The sequence below is a fragment of the Neofelis nebulosa genome, chromosome 8 (assembly GCF_028018385.1).
Source record: "Neofelis nebulosa isolate mNeoNeb1 chromosome 8, mNeoNeb1.pri, whole genome shotgun sequence".
NCBI classification, from domain to species: domain Eukaryota; kingdom Metazoa; phylum Chordata; class Mammalia; order Carnivora; family Felidae; genus Neofelis; species Neofelis nebulosa.
The window spans coordinates 61,394,879-61,413,436 of NC_080789.1; the positions used below are offsets into that span (position 1 = coordinate 61,394,879).

Here is an 18,558-nt window from a genome sequence, read left to right on the forward strand (position 1 = left end):
CCAGAGACTTTATAAAACATTCATATTCATAGGCTTTTTTTTTTTTCCACAGAGGGAGAGGCTCAGGAGTATTTATTTTATTTTATTTTTTAAATTTTAATGTTTTATTTATTTTTGAGACAGAGAGAGACAGAGCATGAGCAGGGGAGGGACAGAAAGAGAGGGAGACACAGAATCCGAAGCAGGCTCCAGGCTCCGAGCGGTCAGCACAGAGCCCGACGCGGGGCTCGAACTCACAAACTGCAAGATCATGACCTGAGTCGAAGTCGGATGCTTAACCGACCGAGCCACTCAGGCACCCCAGGAGTATTTATTTTAAACAAGCACACAGGATTCTTATGTGTAATCCTTAGACCACATCCAGGGTAACAATTATTTAAATTGTCCTGATTCCATACTAAGCAAAGATATGAGAGGACTTCTCTAGCTGGATGAGGGATAAAAGACTCTATTTGATTCTTTTTTTAATGTTTATTTATTTATTTTGAGAGAGAGAGAGAGAGAGAGAGAGAGAGAGATACAGCAAGCACAAGCAGGGATGGGGCAGAGAGAGAGAGAGAGAGAGAGAGAGAGAATCCCAAGCAGGCTCTGTTCTGTCAGAAAGGAGCCTGGTATGGAATTCAGTCTCACAAACCATGAAATCATGACCTGAGCCAAAATCAAGAGTCAGACGCTTAACCAGCTGAGCCACCCAGGTGCCCCTCTATTTGACTCTTATGTTAGATTATGTTTCAAATTATATTCTGTGACATCCTCAACATGATTGTGTTTCTGACAGTGTTGTTTCAGAGTCTTTGCATCAGATTCAACTTGAAATAATCTTGGTAAAATTACATTCCTGAGTTCGACCTGCTGCAACAATGATTTTGAGTTGGAGTATTTTCACAACCTTAGATGATTCTTATGCACACTAAAATTAGAGGATAATTTATTGAATTTATTTTAAGTGCCAAGTACATAATTAGATGTTAAATTCTGGAAGAACAGACTAGAGAAGAGGAACATGATTCTTGCCTTTTGGAAGTTTTACACCGTAATAGACGTATGGTTTATCACAGTGCTTTTCAAACACGGATATGCGCATGAATTACCAAAGGAGATTATTAAAATGCTTGAGATACAGTCTGAGATTCTACATTTATAACGGGTTCCTAAGCAGTGCCCATGCTTCTGGACCAGGGACCACACTTTGTGAAGCAAGGTCTAATAAAATGATATAGTCCATGAATAGGAGCCCCACATTGGGTGTAGCATTTACTTTTTAAAAAATGATATAGTCCATCTAAATTTCTGTACCCTAGTCCACTGGCTAATAATTGCCATTCTTCAAATTTGTCGCTGTCCAGAAGCCTTCTAGAACCCTAAAGTTTTGTTACTAAGAAAATGATGTTGATTTTGTCCTTTTTTGTCATGTTTGTCATCTAAAGCAAACAGTACTAGAAGCCATTGTTTAGAATATACTGACATCAGAAAGGATATGTTAAATCAGGATGCAGAAAAGCTCCTCATCCCATACAGAATTAATTTTTGGGCTGAAGGAAATCATCTATTCAGGATGGTGAATCAAGAAGTCAAGAAAGTGAAGAAGGGGGATCCTGGGTGTGAGAAATCTAAATGGGAGAAACACTGCTGGGAAATATGGCATCTTCTTTCTGAATTTTGAGCCTTGGGAAGGCTATTGAAGGAAGATATACAAGGGATAATTTACTGATGACCCCAGATTCACCATCTTTAACCCTTGTGCCCAGGCAGGTTTAAGCAGGTGCAAACACTGGCCGTCACTGCTGATGCCTTCTTCTGTCTCTACTCCTATGTGTCTAAGACACCTGTCCAAAAGTTCACACCATCCCACATGTTCTGGAACTGCAACCCTGATGTGCCATCCATCAAGATTCTGGCTCCACAACCTGAACCTCAGTCACCCAGAGAGCGCCTCCGGAAAGCCATCTCCAAGATGTGCCTGTATACATGTCCCCGAGACCGGCTATCAGCACCCCATAATATCACCAAAAAGAACAGTTTGGACCAAGTGGTACGGGAAGTGATGGACAGAGTGAGAGGAGATAAACTGGTCTTCCAACAAGACCTTGGGTTTGGGCCAGGCTCAGAGGAAGATCCCGTTCCTCCCACCAGGGACACAAAGCTGCCCACTTCTTCTGGTCCATGTGCCCTTTGCCATAAAGAGGAAACACAGCAGGGGATATCCACAATGCAAACACCATCACAAACTCTGGATTCGAACCCAGAGGCAACCTGTTGCACACATTCTTTGCCCAAAGCAGATCTACAGTGGAGCACAGACCCTGCACAGGTGAAGAGAGAGCTGTGGGGTCTACAGGCCACTAGTAAGGAAGTCCATTTAGCCAAGGATGCGACTTTCTGGAAAAGAAAGAGCAGAGCAAGAAAGAGCCTGTTTCAGGAGAATCCCATGAGCAGGATGGTTAAGTCATTGGACTTGTCCATCATCCAGCAGAGCCAAGAGCACCCAGCACTGCACCCATCTCTAACCCAGCAGCTGCAGGACACTTGTGACTTGGAGGACATGAGAGGGTTGGGGGCAGGAGAGAGGCTGGCAGAGAAAGGCTTTGTATTCTTGCCATTGGGTAAAGGGAATCCAGGCTCCCTGTCCTCGCCAGATATCCCAATTCTTGAACTACATTCGGAAACTTTTGGGAGTAGGTTAATGGAGAAGGATTAATAGGTGTGATTTCTTAAGAGCATCCAGGTTTCCAGAACTTTTCTAATTCCTCATCTGATCTGATCTTCACTGAAGTTTCTCATCAAGCACACCTGTCTATCATTTGTGGGATCAGCACAAGAGTATAAATAGAGGTCGATTATACACTAAGCTAAACACTATGAAATAAAGTATGTTCTCTTCTACATCAATAAATATGTAACCATAAAGACCTGGAAGTCCAGGTTCAAATTTAAATTCTCAGACTCTTCGGATTTCTGTGCTAGAACACAGCAGTGTGGGCAGAGCCACTCCCTAGTTCCTGGACTGTCACCTTCTCTTCCCACGCCCAGATCTGTCCTAAACCACAAAGACTTTGCTTATAGATGTGTGAGCACCCCAGCCTGCATATCCAAAAGCTACACACACAAAATAGCCATCTACTCACAAAAATAGCCATCCGCTGGTCATCACTCATGCCTAGGAGTGCATACGTTAGTCCAGAGGTTAACCTTTTAAGACAACAGATATCAGGCAAAACCAGTGCAATTCCCTGAAGAAGCCTTGAAGCCATCTGAGCACAATATCTGGGCATCCTTTGTAACCAGAACATGTTCTAGAAGGGGTAGTGCAGGATCCAGGTGGGCATATCATGTAGGTCCACCAACTCTTCATCCTGTGAACTCTCAAAAACCTAAGACCTCTCTTGCCTGGGACTATAGACAGTACTGCCATCAAATGCTGAGCTCTCTTGGGAAAGTTCTCAGACCCTTGCCACAAAGAGAAGCTGTGATGATTTGTAATATCGTTTGCATGTATGTCACCTCTCACTGGACATAGAGCTGCACCTCAGCTCCTGCGTTCCTCACTACCACATTCCTGCCAAGACAGAAGAATCCAAGTCTCTCAAGTACACTCAGCCTCTTTCCCCTATGGCCACCTGCCATCCAACACCTTTCCCCACTGGCTCTGGGTTCTGCTGGGATCTTGGTTACAGGTGCAAAGCCATAGTGAGGACGAAGAGAGCTGCCGGCCCAACAGTCCCAGACACCCCCACCTGTACCAGATGTGCCAGCAAAGACTCAGGCAGTAAGTGGGTCTCTCCCTCCTCTCTCTCTCTCTCTCTCTTTCCCTTCTGCCCTCCCTCAGGCAGTGATTCTCAGACCTGGCTGCATATTGTGATTGCCCAGGAAAATTTTTTTAAATACCCATGACGAAGGGTCTCACATCCTGTGATTCTGATTTAATTGACATTAATTAAATGTCATGGCATGGAAACCAGTGCCTGACCTTTTGTTTTTAAGCTCCTCAGGTGATTCTACTATGGCTGGTTAGATACTTCTTTAGTTCAGTGGTTCTCAGACTTCAGCATCAGAATCACCTGGAGGGCTTATTGAACTACAGATGTCTGGGCCCAAATCCCAGAGTTTCTGATTGAGTAGCCCTGGACAGGGCCCAAGAATTCGCATTTGTAACAAATTCCCAGGTGATGCTGATGCCACTGGTCTTGTAATCACAGTCTGAGAACTGTTCTGGGGTAAATTCTGTATAACCTTCATATTCCAAACGTAGCCTGCAGACTGGCAGCCCTATAGCATCACTTGGGATTTTGTTAGAAATGTAGAATCTCAGACCCCACCCCAGATCTCAGGAATCACAATTTTATCAAGACCCTTAGGTGGTTTATTTGCATGCTGAAGTTTGAGAAGCATTGCCGGAGTTTTTAACCATAAAGAGCTACGTCCTGGCTCCTGCTTAGGGCTACATTCTAATCAGCCCACATCACCACATGGGGAAGGCCCCGTGTATCTCGCAGCTATGTTCCCCTAAACTCTGAGCTCCTTCCAGTAGGTCTGATGTCCACAGTTCTCCTTCCCTTGTCAAAGAAGGATAACAAATCTCACATAGGTGGTTATTGCAGCTAAAATGTCTTTCCTTTCAATGCGAGTTTGAGTATTAACTGTGTCACTTAACTGTGTTCATTAACTTTGAACGCTTTGGCTAAAGATTCATTATTTAAACTAAGTATAAGTGAGGCTCCTGTAGTCTTTACCACCTATCCCCTAGGACCATAGAGAAGATGGCATCAGGAAAAAATTATTTTTCTAAGATAGCAGGACTTGAAATCCTTCTTGAATTAAGGCAATGAGTCTTGCTTAGAGTTCCTTCCATTTTGAATCTCTTAGTACTATTGACTGCACTTCCTTGCCCAATAGTCATTTTGGGTCAGTACTCGAAATTTACTGTGTTACTTGTCCAGAATCACAGAGATCTTTACATTTCTAGCTCTTCTAACTTTCTGTGATTGTAGAGCCCTAGTTGCTTTTCTTTCTCTCTTACTCATTACTTTCATCTCCAGATATATAAATTGTATGTATACAGTAGTCACTCACAAAAGAAGTAAATATCAGAAGGCAGCAATATATTATATATAGTTGGGAGAAGTTTAGGATATGGAGTCAAACGACCCATTCTATACTTACTCAATGATCTTGTAAAAATCACTTAACTTTAATTTTATCCTACATAAGAGGAGACTAATAATAATTGTGTGTGTGTGTGTGTGTGTGTGTGTGTGTATGGACTGGACATTTATGTAGAGTTTCAACCCCTTATAGAGAGTTCGTGAAGGCAATGTAACATATTAGAACAACAATGGTGTTGCTGATTTTAGAAAAGGTAATCATGGGCATAAAATATTTAGATCAGTGATTCTCAGTCCTACAAGGTTTTTTTTAACTGCTATTTCCTGGAGTCCAACCAATAGAGTTAAATGCAAATCTCTAAGGTTTGGACTTGGGCATCATTTATTCTTCTTTTAAAGCTTTCCTATTGCTGCATAGCAAACCATCTAAAAGGTAGTGGCTTAAAGAAAACGTTGTTTCTTATTTCTCACTATTTTGTCGGTTTACTGGAAGATTCCCCTGTTTGTCTCACCTGGGCTCACTTATGCAGCTGTTTTGGACTATTTGGCTGGGCTGGATTGGAAGGTCAAAAATGGACTCCCCCACATGTCTGGAACCTTAGTGTTGACTGTCAAAGGGAGCCCTCTCCATGTGGTGTGTCTTTCTTTGATAGTCTAGCTTGTCTTTCCTATTTTGCTGAATTCCTAAATTCATCAAAAACTGAAATTCCAATGCTTCTATTTACGGGTATGTTGCAAGTTTCACAACGTCCCCTTTACCACATGTTATTGGTCAAATCAAGTCACAAGACCAAACTGAATTCAAAGGGAAGGAAAAACAGACTTTTTTTTTTTTTTTTTTACATTTTTATTCATTTTTGAGAGACAGAGGGAGACAGAGTGTGAGTGGGTAGGACGGAGAGAGAGAGGGAGACACAGAATCCGAAGCAGGCTCCAGACTCTGAGCTGTCAGCACAGAGCTCAACATAGGTCTCAAACTCATGAACCACAAGATCATGACATGAGCCGAAGTCAGACGCTCAACCGACTGAGCCACCCAGGCATCCCCAGACTCTATTTTTTAATAGGAGTGGCAAGATCACATTGCAAAAAACCATGTGGATGGGAGGGTTGTCATGCCACTTTACAAACGGTCCATCACAATGATCTCAGTGCACCGTGAGGATTAAGAATAACTGCTTTCATGGGGCACCTGGGTGGCTCAGTCGGTTGAGCGTCTGACTTCGGCTCAGGTCATGATCTCGCGGTCTGTGAGTTCAAGCCTCCCTGTCGGGCTCTGGGCTGACAGCTCAGAGCCTGGAGCCTGCTTCGAAATCTGTGTCTCCCTCTCTCTCTGCCCCGACCCTGCTCACACTCTGTCTCTGTCTCTCAAAAAGTGAATAAACATTAAAAAAAATATATTAAAACAAAAAAGAAAGAATAACTGCTTTCATTAAAGAGCTTACTCCTCACATATTAAAGATACACTGGGGGTAAGTTTTCATTCTATAGCTAACTCAGACTCAGCCACAGCATACAAATTTGAAAAGGAAATTAATTGCTAGACTTACCACGTTAAAATAGAAACTGCGGAGTCTGTGCTCCACAGCTAGGTTTCTTTGCCACTGACTTAATTTACTCTGAAATACAAAGCTTTGCGCAAGTGTTATTTGTCCAGCAGATGTCAGCCTCACACAAGAAAATGCCAAGATGTCTGGCAAAGCAGGCCGTGTGCAGGTTCTATGTTTTACTTTCTGGGCAGTACCTACAACACCCGGGACACCGGTTCCTCTCACAAAACTGTCCTCCAGGGAAAAAGTATTGTTAGGAGTTGTAAATTTTAGATAAGGAATCAGATTCTGTTTTCTGCCAGGGACATGTGGTTAGAAATGATGTATTTCCCTTATTCTAAGGACTGCATTTTTCCACATTTTAATATCTCTGAAATAGAATGGGTCTTACAACTGACAGTGCCGATGTCTATTTTTTATTCCTCTTTAGTGAAATATAAAATAAAGGAGTCTTGCAAAAGATGGTTTCTCAGATTCAGTGAAACACAGCAACTTTAGGAATTAAATGTACTTAACTCTCTCGAGTAGTTGAGGAAATGATTTTGCAGGTTGCCCTTCTATGATTTCCTAGAAGACTCCGAGATCTCTGCTTCACTGACACAGCCTTTGGCAAGCGGGCCACGGTGGTTCCCAAATCTTTTGGGCGTTCCATAAATTTGTTTCATCGTCTTTTCACAAAGCTATGAATTATCTCTCTCTATTCACTCCTCTATCATCCTTTAAGACATCACAAGAAGGGGGCAATACCTGTGAAAGCACCTCAGGACTGCCAAGATTAAAGACTGTGTGATAAATGTGGAAGGGGCAAGTTCACTCACCACCTTCTAAGGCAGAGCTAGTCTGCCTCCAGGACCTGTAATTGTCTCTCCCAAGGACGAATGATCTCCCAGGAGCTCCGTATCAAGCTTCGTGTTCACCTACTACTTGTCATCAGGCATGAGAGGGGTGTGAGCCTGGGTAGGAAGGGATAGCAGCCCCCAGCCAGACATTGAGTCCAGTTGTACAGTCCTCACAATGCACAAAAATACTCAAAGAGGCAAGCGGGGGTGGAAATCCAGCTCTCCTGTGCTTACCATCCAAAATCTCAAAGGCCTTTATCTTCTAAGCAGAGTTCCTTTTTTTTTTTTTTCTAATTCATCTACATAAGGTGAGTGCTTTTCTGTAGTTAGCCCACGGACACCTTAAAAACGGATCTTGTCCCCAGCTATCAGCTTTCACTTAGTCTCTGTCAGAGAAGAAGTCTTAATCTTCCTCCCAGATCCTAGGAAAAGATGACCCTCATCATGCCTCATAATTTGCACCACACTCAAGACTTTCGAATGCATAGCCCTTTCCATTTGTGCCCTGTTGCAGAAATTTAAGCTGTTGACCTCTATCACATTTATAAAAGGCAGAGCCAGATCGGGGGGGGGGGGGGGCACAGGCTCAAATATATTCTATCTGCAAAGGGATCATACCTGGAGGTGGAAGTTGCACTTTATGGGCAGCTCTCCTGGTGGCAGTGGGAGAAGACAGGCAGGATTGGGTGGGGAGACCACGCAGAGCATCGGATAAAGAAGGAAACTAGTCTTAGATAATCCCAAATGTCAGGTAATCCAAAGCTGTCTGTTGATATTTAGGGGACCGATATGAGACAGGTAGCTACAGACTTGCACTTTGATGTAAGATTTTCCCGTGTGACAATATTAACAACAAATGTTTACGTATAGTGCTTACTACATGTCAGGCCTAAGCCTTAGCACTATGTGGGAGTTAAATCACTTAATCCTATGACATAGCCGTTTTATTGTTCCCCATTTTATAGATGGTCACACCCGGCATGGTTACTTTTATACCAAAATAAATTTTGAAGAGCCACTATCAGACAGGTGGTGTAGGGAGGGATGGGGAGAGGCAGAGAGGAAAGCAACAGGGCACCAGGAGCACGTGACGATTATTTTTCTGCCTCACTTACAGTTCTTACCAAGGTTTTTTTGCATCTATTGGGGAAATATAATTAAAGACAAAATCTTCTGCCATCCCAGAAAACCTCTCCAGAAAGGTATAAGAAAAAGAAAATAGTTTTTTTTTTTTTAATATGATGTGTGTGTGTCAGAGGCCATCCACTAAAGAGATTGCAGAGACAGGAAGAAATCCCACCCTCTTCCAAAGGCAGGCAGATAAAGGCCCTTACATACATACAATACGCCTTGGAACTGGTGTGGCCAGCTCTGTCAGCTAATTGCCTTTATCCAAAGGACTAATAAAACTTCTCGTATCTTTACGACAGAGGTAGTTGCGCAGGTGGGAGCCGGGCATCTACGGTAGACTCCTGGTCTCTCATGGGGACCCAGAGATAGGGCGAGAGTCTTGGATGATTATTACATTTCAAAGCAAAGGCTTCCATCATCCTTGAGAAAGACATTTCAGGGTCACAAATGTGGCAAGAGGCTTATTTAGAGATTTACATACATTTCAAAGGCAGAAAGAACTTACAAGTTTTCTAAAGAAACCCACTTTCAGAAAAGGGGAGGGGGCTTCCACAAGAGGGAAAATTAAGCCTTTTATTTTTAATTCGTATTTGCCATTATACCTGTGTTCATATCTTTCCTCTCCTTTGGCCTTCCCTTCACCTGGACTGGATCATCTCCCCTTGTGTTGCTTAATGTCCATTTTCTGAGTTACGTTTCCAATGTTTCGGTGGATTTCCAAGGCTGTAGCCAAAGCTGTCGAGCCACACAACTTCAGGTGTCAACATTCACGTGGCCTGCCATGCAAACATTGTTCCTAGAGATGTGCTGAGCAGAGGCCTGATCTTCATCCACAGCGCCTTACCCAGCTCTTCAGGTAGAAAGGGACTTTCATGACAAATACAGCACTTTCAGAGTTATTACCTCATGTAAGTCTTTTAATCATTTAGGCTAGATGAGAAAAAAAATTGCTTAGCAAGATCACATAACTCGTTAGTTAAAAACCTCAGATCTCCTGACTCCCAAACCAGTGCTCTTCTCATCAGAACACACTGCCCTGAGTGTGCAGGAGTTCGGACTACCAAGGTGGATCAGAGCAAGCCCCACTGCATGTACTTGAATCTGATTATCATTAACTATGTGCCCTAATCCTTTGCACTAAGCACCAATGCCCTCACCGCCTTTGTGACTACTGGAGTTTGCCTGCCTTCTTATAAACTCACCGGCAAGGGAATGCCATTCAGATTAAGCGGGAATGCTCACAGTTCAGCAAAAGACATGACAGGAAAATCAAGAAGCACATTTATATAACTTCATTAAATGCTGCAGAGGCATAGAAACATGAACTTCCCAGAGGATGACATATCCAGGTGAATGTAGACACATGAGTAAAAGGTCAAACAAGGCAAGAATAGTGGGGGGAAGTAGAAGAAGAAGTGACAGAACATTGATATACCAGGTAGAGATACACACATTCCAAGGCAGAGAGAAATGGAATATCATAACATCTTCAGAAACTATACCTTGTGCAAATTGAGAGAAAGGGGATATGTGGGAGATCAAAATGAAGAATAAGAAAGATAAGTAGAAATTACATTATGAAACGAAGGTCTTCAATATTATTTTAAGTGTTTTGATTTCATCTAGAAAGATGAGGAGCCACTTAAAAATTTACAAAAGAAGTGACATAATTAGATTTATCTTTTAGAAAGATCATTCTGGCAGAGGCATGGGAGATGGGTGGAATAGGGAGCCAACGGAGAAAGAAAAATCATTTGAAAGCCTACCACAAAAGACTGAGGGGAAATGGGACAACCAGAAATTAGATGAGCATACCAGGAATGGAGGGGAATAAGAGTGGGACTTCAGATATTTAATATGCCCAATGGCTAAACTGAGAACCAGTCAGACTTGTGTTTGGGGGGAAGGGGAAGGAAAAGAAAAAAAAACATAGGGAAATTTCCAAGTTTCTTCTTGAGAGATTAAGTGAATATTAATGTACTTTTATTAAGAACAAAATACAGTAGGGGCGCCTGGGTGGCTCAGTCTGTTAAGCGTCCGACTTCGGCTCAGGTCATGATCTCACACTCTGTGAGTTCGAGCCCCTTGTCGCGCTCTTTGCTGACAGCTCAGAGCCTGGAGCCTGCTTCAGATTCTGTGTCTCCCCCTCTCTCTGCCCCTCCCCTGCTCATGCTCTGTCTCTCTCTGTCTCAAAAATAAAAACAAAAACATTTTTAAAAAGAGAACAAAATACAGTAGAAGGAGCAAGATGGAAGGCAAATATTTTAAAGGATAATTTTCAAAAACACAAAATAATGGTTTTTGTGTTAATATAAATAAGGTAAACACATTCAAAGATTTTATTCAACTCATTAATTAATAAGAATTCCTATTAATAATGTGTTTGAACTGGTCCAAAGACTATTTGAGAAGCTAGTTCTTTTAAAACTAGGTAACCCGAGTTAACTACACAACTGGTTAATACACAACCAGACCATAAATTCTCATCTTTGAGGTTATTGGTTACACTCGAAAGAAATTATTTGCATCTCTACTTGGCATACATTTGTGAGATAACCTCTGCCCCCACAGAGTAGTGAAATAGCCGATAAAACACAAAACAAAACAAAACAAAACAAAACAAAACAAAACAAAACTCAAGGATAACACTGTACTGAAAGTACGTCTGGTAATCTTGTTTGTCTATTTTCAAGTCTAGAATAATTCGATGAGTTAAGATCTGGATATGATGAGTTGGCAGTAGTTCTGAAATACTAAAATAAAGAAGTCCATAAGGCAGCTGGATATATGAATTTGAGGATAACATTTTTTTTGGAATTCGAGGCTTACTTATAATAGGTGAAGGAAGGCATGAGAAATAATAGTTCACCTAGGGAAAGGTTGCAGAGTCAGAAGTTGAAGTGAAAAAGGAACCTTTAGAAACATTAGTATTTAAAAATTGATCAAATGGTGTGTAAGTGGCTCAGTCAGTTAAGCGACCGACTCTTGATTTCAGTTCAGATCATGATCTCAGAGTCGTTGGATCTAGTCCTGAGACGGGCTCCATGCTTAAGATTCTCTCTCTCTCCTTCTTCCCTTCCCCCACTTGTGAACTCACACAACCATGCATGCTGTGTCTAAAAAAAAAAGGAAAAAAAAAGAAAAGGAAAAATTGATCAAACAGCAGATGTTCATAAAGGAATAGCCACATGGATTGAAAAAAGAAAGTGTCAGATAGTAGCCAAGGGAAGTTTGTCTCAGGAAGGAGGGTGTAGTCTTCAGTAACATACATCATAAAATATCCAGAAGGAAGGAGAATGCAAAGATATCATTGGATTTGCAACCACATAATGACTGATGTATTTTTATTCGTGTGGCAGGGCTTTAAAGTATGATTGTGAAAAGTGAATAGGAAATTATGCAATAAAGTAGGTAAAGGGGTCCAGAGATTCTAAGGAATGTCTTGTTTTTTCTAGGATGGGGAAGGTTTAAGCATATATATTTGCGAAGGAAAAGAATCAATAAGGTGGGAGAGGCTCTGGTTCAGGAAGGAAGAGATATTGACAATGTGGGGTCACTGGAAATTTGGAATCAGTTGAGATCCAAAGTGCTTTTGAAAACTTAACTTTAAAAAACAAAAATAAAGTGGGGTGCCTGGGTGGCTTGGTCGGTTAAACATCTGACTTTGGCTCAGGTCGTGATCTCCGGGTCCATGAGTTTGAGACCCACGTCGGGTTCTGTGCTGACAGCCCAGAGCCTGGAGCCTGCTTCGGATTCTGTGTCTCCCACTCTCTCTCTGTCTCTCTGTCTCTCAAAAATAAATAAACATTAAAAAAAAAAGTGAACACTTCTAGGAATCTCACTTCATGAGGGGCACACAAGAAAATCCCAGTTACATGAGGGTTTCTTTGCTGCTGCTGCTGCTGCTGCTGCTGCTAATGACTTTAAATATGACTGGCAGTAGTGAGAAACATTTCAACAGGTGGGATAGAAAAGCTTCTACCAACCCCAGCACCCAGGGCTGACTCAAAAATGCATGATGTCTTTCTTTTTATTCCCACTGCAGGCTTTTTCCACCACCACAACCATACATGTTCTGATAGCAGTGACCTCATAGAAGAGCCTAATTCCCACCTCTGCTCACAAGAGGTTGTACTACCCCAATGTCCAGCTCCTGCTCCCTGACCCTACAAACCCCTGAACTCGGTAGGAGAAAAGCATCGTGGTCCACTGGAAAGATCAGACCTCGAGACTTGGAATCTATGCCCTGATGTTGTCATAAACTGCATGCACAGAGAAGGACCTGAGGCACATCACTTCATTTCTCTGTGCATTGGTTTCTCTACCATGTGGGCATGAGAAAACACAAGACAGGCAGTGGTAAACTGGACAAAAATGTAATTTTCCCCCATGCTTTGACACTGCCTAAGGCAGTTAGAGGATTTAACAGTGGTCGAATTTAGGACACAAGGATTGCTACGGGAATGCTCTCAAAGGACTCAAAGTAATGAAAATGGAGAAATCCCACCTTTCAGCTCTGAAGCCTTGGTGCACCCAGCAGTAAGGTTCCCTCTGAGCCTCTACACATCCCCATGTGTTCCCAATTAAGTTCCAGAAAATCTTCCACAACACCAGAGTCCTGTTTTTTTTTTCCTTGAAGTCTCACCTGAAGAACATCCTCTTATCCCAAATTCCTCCCTCTATCTCTAGTTTCATATCTTCATAAGAAAAAGAAACATGGGTGGGATTCAGGGTTCCTCCTCTTGGTCATTGCAAAACAATCACAGTATTTTCTGCTGGCAGAAAACAAAAGACCAATAAAAATATTTTTTTTAACTTTGGCATATTTTTAAAGAGAATTAACAGTTGTGGTTTGTGTTGGAAGGAAAATATTTTGTCAACAAACAGGACTTGAAGACCTACAGTGCTCTTTGAGGTGGTGTGTGGTACAGAGCATTTTAGGCCTGTTCCTCCCCCCAAGAAAATTCTAGTAGAGTAGAAGTGGTAACACACACACACACACACACTTCCAATAATGTATTACTCAGTTGCCTAATAAACTGCAAGTCAGCAAAGACCAGAAGGGAGAGATTTGAGGGAAAGTATAACCATGAGTGTCAAAGTAGAAAAAAATCGTACTGGATGCGATGAGTCAACAGAGGTTGATTTTGAGAATGCACAGAGCATTGACCAAGTCTGGTTGTCGAGCTAGGTGGAAACAAGGGACCAGAGAGTTTAAGAGCTGGGATGGAGGGTTTTTAGAACATCTTTATTTGCTGGTTGGCCTTATATAATGGAAAAGTAAACTTTCTGGCATCTTTGTGACAACTTGGAGCTAGGGGCCCTGCTGAAGTTAGGTTCCAGCCTTCCACAGAACTTGGGAGAAAGGGGCACTATCTTCCTTGAAGTATCTCAGGTCCTAAGAAAGACTTTCCTGGGTTGTAAAATTGAAATGAGGCTGGGAGAAGATTTATATCTCAAAGGGTCAGAGAAGGATTTACAGTAACAAGCTTTCTAAAGTAAATGCTATAAGAAAACGGAAGTGAGAGCCTACAGTCAGAGGAAAAAAACTCTCCAAACTGCAGTTACACTGAGGAGAATGTTAAGGCCATCTTGGTCATGAGAGATAACAGAAGGATCTGAGATTACTTCATTTAAATTTTTTTTTTAACGTTTATTTATTTTTGAGACAGAGAGAGACAGAGCATGAACGGGGGAGGGTCAGAGAGAGAGGGAAACACAGAATCTGAAACAGGCTCCAGGCTCTGAGCAGTCAGCACAGAGCCCGACACGGGGCTCGAACTCCCGGACCTTGAGATCGTGACCTGAGCCGAAGTCGGACGCTTAACCGGCTGAGCCACCCAGGCGCCCCTGAGATTACTTCATTTAAAAAAGCCTAAGAGACAGTATATCTGACCACATCTTATTGAGGAAATGGACTGGGGCTGCAGAAAGAGGCCATCCCCACACTCAGCTTTGCCGGATTCCCTATAGGAATTGTGTAACAGAAAGATTCTAGAAAGTGCAGTCGGTGGGAGGTGCTTGCCATCTGGGGCTGGGTATGGACAAGATAATCTCCTCAGGTCTGTAACTGATGGATCTGCATAGGCAATAACAAAGGAAAGAAAAAAAAAAAACATGCATTTGCCTCCTGGTCCCCTCCAAGGCAGATTCCAAAGAACTTGGACAGTAATTGGAATTATCTGGGTAGGACTCTATCATTAGCCTGAAGAACAAAGGCTTCCCCTGCTTCTCTCTCTCCTTAGCTCTCTCCAGCATCTGCCCCGCTCCACCTCCTCTCATTTGCTACCAAGGACAACCAACCTCCTCTGCCCGGGCCCCAGCTGCAAACTGTCCCTGAGGTGCCGGTGACAGGGGTGGATAGGACAGAGCTCCAGGGCATTCGCAGCTGGACAACTGCTCACAGGCTCCAAGCCAGTTTGCAGTTCCCATCTCTCAGGTGTGGGTGGAAGGGGAAGGATGGGTGACAGAGTGGGTGCCCAGTTTAGGAAACATGGATTGGAGGGGTGGCAGTTCATGGCTCAGCAGTTGCAATGGGAGGGAAGGCACCATAATCTCAGTAATGCTCCCAGATTCCTGTACCCCTCCTTACTGGCAGTCCCCATCAGGACAATCCAGCCATTATACGCAGTGAGCCCAACAGGGAAGGGGTTAATATTCCATTTCCACTGGGAATATCGAGGCCTGACCATCCTTGAATGTCACAGTTTGAAAGGACTAGCTTAGTTGTCTGTGAAGAAAAAAGTCCCAGAGAAAGGAAATAAATGTAACCAAGACCACATGTGGAGCAATGGACAGATTATCTAAGCAGAACCAACAAGGAAACAATGGTCTTGAATGACACACTGGACTGGATGGACTTAACAGGTATATTCAGAACATTTCATCCTAAAGCAGCAGAATACACATTCATCCTACACAAGCAGCACATAGAACATTCTCCAGAATAGATCACATACCGGGTCACAAATTAGCCCTCAACAAGTACAAAAAGATTGAGATTATTCCATGCATATTTTCCAACTGCAACGCTATGAAGCTTGAAGTCAACCACAAGAAAAAAATTGGAAAACCCTCAAATACATGGAGGTTAAAGAACATCCTACTAAAGAATGAATGGGTTAACCAAGAAATTAAAGAGGAAATTAAAAAGTACATGGAAGTCGATGAAAATGAAAACATGACAGTCCAAAAACCCTGGGACGCAGCAAAGGCAGTCATCAGAGGGAATTATATAGCAATCCAGGCCTTCCTAAAGAAGGAAGAAAGGTCTCAAATATACAACCTAACCTTACACGTAAAAGAGCTGGGAAAATAACAGGAAATAAAGCCCAAAACCAGCAGAAGAAGGTAAATAATGAAGATTAGAGCAGAAATCAATGATATTGATATTAAAACAACAAAACAAAACACTAGAGCAGATCAACAAAACTAGGGGCCATTTCTTTGAAAGAATTAGCAAAATTGACAAACCCCTAGCCAGATTTAACAAAAAGAAAAAGGAAAGGGCCCAAATAAATAAAATCATGAATGAAAGAGGAGAGATCACCACCAACACCATGAAATACAATCAATAATAAGAGAATATTATGAGCAATTATATGACAACAAATTGGGCAATCTAGAAGAAATGGATAAATTCCTAGAAACATGTAAACTGCCAAAACTGAAACAGGAAAAAATAGAAAATATGAATAGACCATAACTAGCAAAGGCATTCTATCAGTAATCAAAATTCTCCCAAAAAACAAGAGTCCAGGGCTGGATGGCTTTCTAGGGGAATTCTGCCAAACATATAGAGCAGAGTTAATACCTATTCTTTTGAAAATGTTCCAAATGAAAGAAATGGAAGGAAACCCTCCAAACTCATTCTATGAGGCTGGAATTACCTTGATTCCAAAATCAGACAAACTTCACTAAAAAGGAGAATTACAGACCAATTTCCCCAGTGAACATGGATGCAAAAATTCTCAACAAGGTATTAGCAAATGAATCCAACAATACATTAAAAGAAATATTCATCACGATCAAGTGGGATTTATTCCTGGGCTGCAAGGTCAAATCAATCAATGTGATACACCACTTTAATAAGAGAAAAGATAAGAACCATATGATCCTTTCAATTGATGCAGAAAAGGCCTCTGACAAAATACAGCCTCCTTTCTTGATAAAGACCCTGAAGTAGGAATAGAAGGAACATACCTCAACATCATAAAAGCCATATAAGAAAGACCCACAGCTAATATCATCTTCAATAGGGAAAAACTGAAAGCTTTCCCCCTAAGGTGAGGAATATGACAGGGATGTCTACTCTCACTGTAGCAGGATTCTCACACAGAGAGTCGTGACACAGACTTTTTTTTTCCAGGAAGCAACTTTATTCCTGCCAGCACCACTCAGTTGGGTTCATACCCAAAGAACTGAGCCCCAAATGACACGTGGCATAGTTTTTTTTAATACATTTTTTACTTCTTTGTCTCCCATATATGGTAACACACAAACATGTAGTCTGATTAAATGGTCTCATGTTACAAGGTCGTGAAGTATGTTGTCACCTATGCATATAGCCAGGTTGCCTTGAGGGTTGTTTTTCTTTCCTTAGGAAGGGGACTCTACCACATCATCACTGTTTTTCAACATAGTACTGGAAGTCCTAGCCTCAGCAATCAGACAACAAAATGAAATGAAAGGCATCCAAATTGGCAAAGAAGAGGTCAAACTTTCGCTCTTCGCCAACAACATGATACTCTCCATGCAAAACCCAAAAGACTCGACCAAAAAAATGCTAGAACTAATACCTGAATTCAGCAAAGTCGCAGGATATAAAATCAATGTACAGAAATCAGTTGCATTTTTCTACACCAATAATGAGGCAAGAAAAACAGAAATCAAGGAGGGGTCCCTGGCTGGCTCAGTCAGTTAACTGTCGGACTCTTGATTTCAGCTCGTCATGATCTCACGGCTTGTGAGTTCAAGCCCCACAATAGGTTTTGCACTGATATTGGAGAGACTGTTGGGATTCTCTCTCCTTCTCTTTCTGCTCCTACCTCATTCTCTCTTTCTCTCTCCAAATAAATAAATAAACTTTTAAAAGAGAGAGGAGGGGAGCGCCTGGGTGGCTTAGTCGGTTAAGCGTCTGACTTTGGCTCATGTTATGATCTCGTAATCTGTGAGTTTAAGCCCACATCAGGCTCTGTGCTGACAGCTCAGAGCCTGGAAACTGCTTCAGATTCTGTGTCTCCCTCTCTCTTTGCCCCTCCCCCACTCACATTTTCTCTCTCTCTCTCTCTCTCTCTCTCTCTCTCTCTCTAAAATAAACAAACATTAAAAAAGAGAGAGAGAGAAATCAAGGAATCAGTCTCACTTACAGTTGCACCAAAACCCTAAGATACCTAGGAATAAACCTAACCAACAAGATAAAAGATCTGTACACTGAAAACTATGGAAGGCTTATCAAAGAAATTGAAGAAGACACAAAGAAATGGAAAAAACATTCCATGCTCATGGATTGGTAGAATTAATATTGTTAAAACATCTATACCACCCAAAACAAATTACATATTCAATGCAATCCCTATCAAAATAGCACCAGCATTCTTCACAGAGCTAGAACAAACAATTCTAAAATTTGTATGGAACCACAAAAGACCCTGAATAGCCAAAGTAATGTTGAAAAAGAACACCAAAGCTGGAAGCACCACAATTCCAGACTTCAAACTGTATTACAAAGCTGAAGTCATCAAGACAGTATGGTACTGGCACAAAAACAAACTCATAGATCAGTGAGATAGAATAGAGAACCCAGAAATGGACCCACAAATGTATGGCCAACTAATCTTCAACAAAGCAGGAAAGAATAACCAATGGAAAAAAGACAGTCCCTGCAAATGGTATTGGGAAAACTGGTCAGTGACATGCAGAAGAATGAACCTGGAC

General features: G+C 42.0%; 1 protein-coding gene and 1 long non-coding RNA gene across 4 annotated transcripts in view; one reads left to right on the forward strand and one right to left on the reverse strand.

The window, feature by feature from the left end:
* The window catches only part of TESPA1 (thymocyte expressed, positive selection associated 1), a 35,822-nt gene extending 22,377 nt beyond the window's left edge, over positions 1-13,445 (forward strand). Inside the window, exons 9-10 of one of the 3 annotated variants that reach the window (XR_009265626.1) lie at positions 1,749-3,766; positions 12,668-13,445. Coding sequence is in view for 2 of the 3 variants with exons in the window: in XM_058742483.1 (XP_058598466.1) it covers positions 1,749-2,698 (950 nt within the window). In the remaining variant the exon portion in view is untranslated. Of the gene's footprint in view, positions 1-1,748; positions 7,113-12,667 lie in introns of those variants that run through there. The other 2 variants (XM_058742484.1, XM_058742483.1) reach the window with 2 other exon arrangements.
* On the reverse strand, positions 9-503 carry LOC131519449 (uncharacterized). Its single transcript, XR_009265627.1, has 2 exons — positions 300-503; positions 9-61 (listed from the first exon to the last, which is right to left on the reverse strand). It is a non-coding gene; the product is annotated as an uncharacterized LOC131519449 (long non-coding RNA).
* Positions 13,446-18,558: the final 5,113 nt, after the last annotated feature.